The sequence below is a fragment of the Scardinius erythrophthalmus genome (genome assembly GCF_964197995.2).
Source record: "Scardinius erythrophthalmus genome assembly, chromosome: 14".
NCBI lineage: Eukaryota > Metazoa > Chordata > Actinopteri > Cypriniformes > Leuciscidae > Scardinius > Scardinius erythrophthalmus.
This window is the reverse complement of record NC_138234.1, coordinates 29,677,483-29,679,982: the sequence shown is the minus strand read 5'-3', so window position 1 is coordinate 29,679,982 and position 2,500 is coordinate 29,677,483. Positions and strand designations below refer to the sequence as shown.

The following is a 2,500-nucleotide window of genomic DNA, read 5'->3' as shown; positions in this document are numbered from 1 at the left end:
TATATGTATCAATAGTAATAAATAAAATGTATTTATATATTTATTATTACATAATGTATTACTATTATTACCCAAAAAATATGTCATGTACCCACTTAATTTTTTTTATATATATATATATATATATATATATTAGTCCTGTACCCAAATACAACAGTTCTTTCCTTTTTGTCAATTCATATGAAATGTATATTTTATTATTACATAATTGATTTGTCATGTACCCAAATACACTTTGTAATGTCTTGTTTTGTTGTCATCAGGGGCAGGAAGAGGTTCATGAGTGAGGGAGACGGCGGGCGCCTCAAGCTGAGCTTCTGAGTCGAGGCGTCCCACAAGCCCTCTCTGTGGCAGCTGCTCCTGCTCTGACGCTCAGAGTTCTGGAGTCCTTTCAGTTGCTTGTATTTGTCATGCAAGTTTAAGTACTAAAAACGTTCCTCCTGTCAGAACACACGATGTGGCACTTTTCAAATCCGAAGGAGATGTAAACCCCCCCCCCCCCCCCCCCCCGATCCTTCTGATGTGACTTTATAAGCTAACCCTGAAAGTGCCAGAATTATGACTTAGTCATTCCATGTTTTGTATTCCCGAGTTCACTGCCGCTCACGTGCTCCAGTTAGCAGTGTTTGTAGAGACTTGCGGATGTGTGTACATAGCTTTATAAGTGAGGGGGGGAAGCTCTTTCTCCCTCCTGGGCTGCTTTTGGTATGACTGTGCTTGAGTTTATTTTCTCCTTGACTTTTCAAAGGTGTCATTTCTGATGGTCACTGATATAAGGACAAAACTGAGCAATGTAAAGCAGCTGGGATCATTTCACAGAGGTGTCAAGCACATTTATTTTTATATTTCAGTAGACTGGTGGATGTGAAACGTACTTACTTGCTCTTTTGTTTAAAATGGTTGATAATAAATAATAAAGTTTGTCATTACTGGTATGTGGAAGATTTTTTTTCATGCTTTTGAAAATCTCATGTTCACCAAGATATTTTTTTTAATCAAAAATACAGTAATATTGTCCATTGTTCTCCATTTTAATATATTTTATTCCTGGTAGCCGGATTATTTGATGAATAGAAAGTTCAAAAGATCAGCATTTATTTAAAAAAAAATTTTTTTGTATCATTAAATCTTTACTGTCACTTTTGATTAATTAAATGTGTCCTTACTGAATAAAGTATTATTATTTTTGTAAAGAACATTTGAAGATTAAAAAAAGTATAAAATTAAATGACATTTACAAAGTGGAACGTATTTAAAAACTAGACAAAAATATAAAGGCCTGTGCGTAATCCCAAATTCATGGATTAATTAGCTGCCATTTTATTCAAAGAGAAAAAACAACAATCACACTGACATATAGTTTTACAATGAATATGAGAATATAGCCACTGAAACCACGCAAGCACAGCTGCAACTGTTGTGAATAAGCTTGCTGACATGTTTAATAAAAACTATAGATCTGAAACTGACCTGCCTCTTTTAAATAAGTGATTTAAACATATCTAAATAATTCTTAATTTGCCTACGCCGCCTTATGAATTAAAGCACACATAACCTCATAATGCATAAATATAGATTCTAGTGTAATTTGACCATCATACAGTAAATGAGCTAAATATATACATGAGTAAAATGTGCTGATATCATGTAGTGATGGAAGTGTGCACTTGATCCCTAGAAGTGTACCCTACTCTGCTTTTTCAGTCTGTTGTTGTTCCTTTAAAGTCAGTTCTTGTCGTTTAATGATCTCCTGAGCTTCTTGCTGCATCTTCTCCAGTTTCTCCAGCGTCACGGACTTCAGGGGCAGGAGTTTGGGTTTGCAGAGGACCATGGTGGGCACGTCCTCCATGGAAAGCTGCCCTGCACGGATGAAACACAACACTGACTGATAGACCTGTACAAGTGCTGTACAGTGCTGCAGATGTTCATCTCTGTCATGTTCACTCGGTCTGGGTAGCGGTGAGGTTTTGGAAAGCCCCGCACTACATCGACCACAAGCCTGCTGGGCAAAACTAAACTACACCAGTGGAGAAACTCACCCTGTTTAGGCAGAACCTCTCGAAACATTGACTTCACTTCTGGCATTGTGCTTCCGCAAGGTTCCTGTTAATGTAATGCAAAAGACTATTACATCCATATAGATACTGCACTCTAAATAAACATACAAAAACATGAAATTTGCTTCGGTTCGTGGATGTACCGTTTATCTCATCAGCTGGTGTTATACGCACTTCCGGTTCAGCTTCGACTCGCACGCGCTGTGTCTGTCGCGAGACAAGTAAGCCGTTGCTGCCGCCTAGCGACAATGACGTGTAATGTTTTTGACTGATGAAGGTGGAAAATTCATACGATTTATTATTTTTGATAGATAGATAGATAGATAGATAGATAGATAGATAGATAGATAGATAGATAGATAGATAGATGGATGGATGGATGGATGGATGGATGGATGGATGGATGGATGGATGGATGGACGGACGGACGGACGGACGGACGG

At 37.9% G+C, this 2,500-nt stretch overlaps 2 protein-coding genes across 3 annotated transcripts in view; one reads left to right on the top strand and one right to left on the bottom strand.

Annotated features, from left to right (window-relative positions):
* The window catches only part of pdcd4b (programmed cell death 4b), an 11,655-nt gene extending 10,720 nt beyond the window's left edge, over positions 1-935 (top strand). The window contains exon 12 of the mRNA XM_081385609.1: positions 264-935. Coding sequence (XP_081241735.1) covers positions 264-321 — 58 coding nt within the window. The 3' untranslated portion in view covers positions 322-935. The remainder of the gene's footprint in view (positions 1-263) is intronic.
* A 349-nt stretch (positions 936-1,284) lies between these two features.
* On the bottom strand, positions 1,285-2,294 carry bbip1 (BBSome interacting protein 1). 2 transcript variants are annotated; one of them, XM_081385610.1, is made up of 3 exons: positions 2,201-2,294; positions 2,040-2,103; positions 1,285-1,860 (listed from the first exon to the last, which is right to left on the bottom strand). In XM_081385610.1, the coding sequence occupies exons 2-3, from the start codon at positions 2,083-2,085 to the stop codon at positions 1,688-1,690; spliced, it is 219 nt and encodes a 72-aa protein (XP_081241736.1). In that variant the 5' UTR covers positions 2,086-2,103; positions 2,201-2,294; the 3' UTR covers positions 1,285-1,687. The 2 variants fall into 2 exon arrangements, with proteins under 2 accessions (XP_081241736.1, XP_081241737.1); XM_081385611.1 differs by lacking the exon at positions 2,201-2,294 and having other exon boundaries at positions 2,040-2,159.
* Positions 2,295-2,500: the final 206 nt, after the last annotated feature.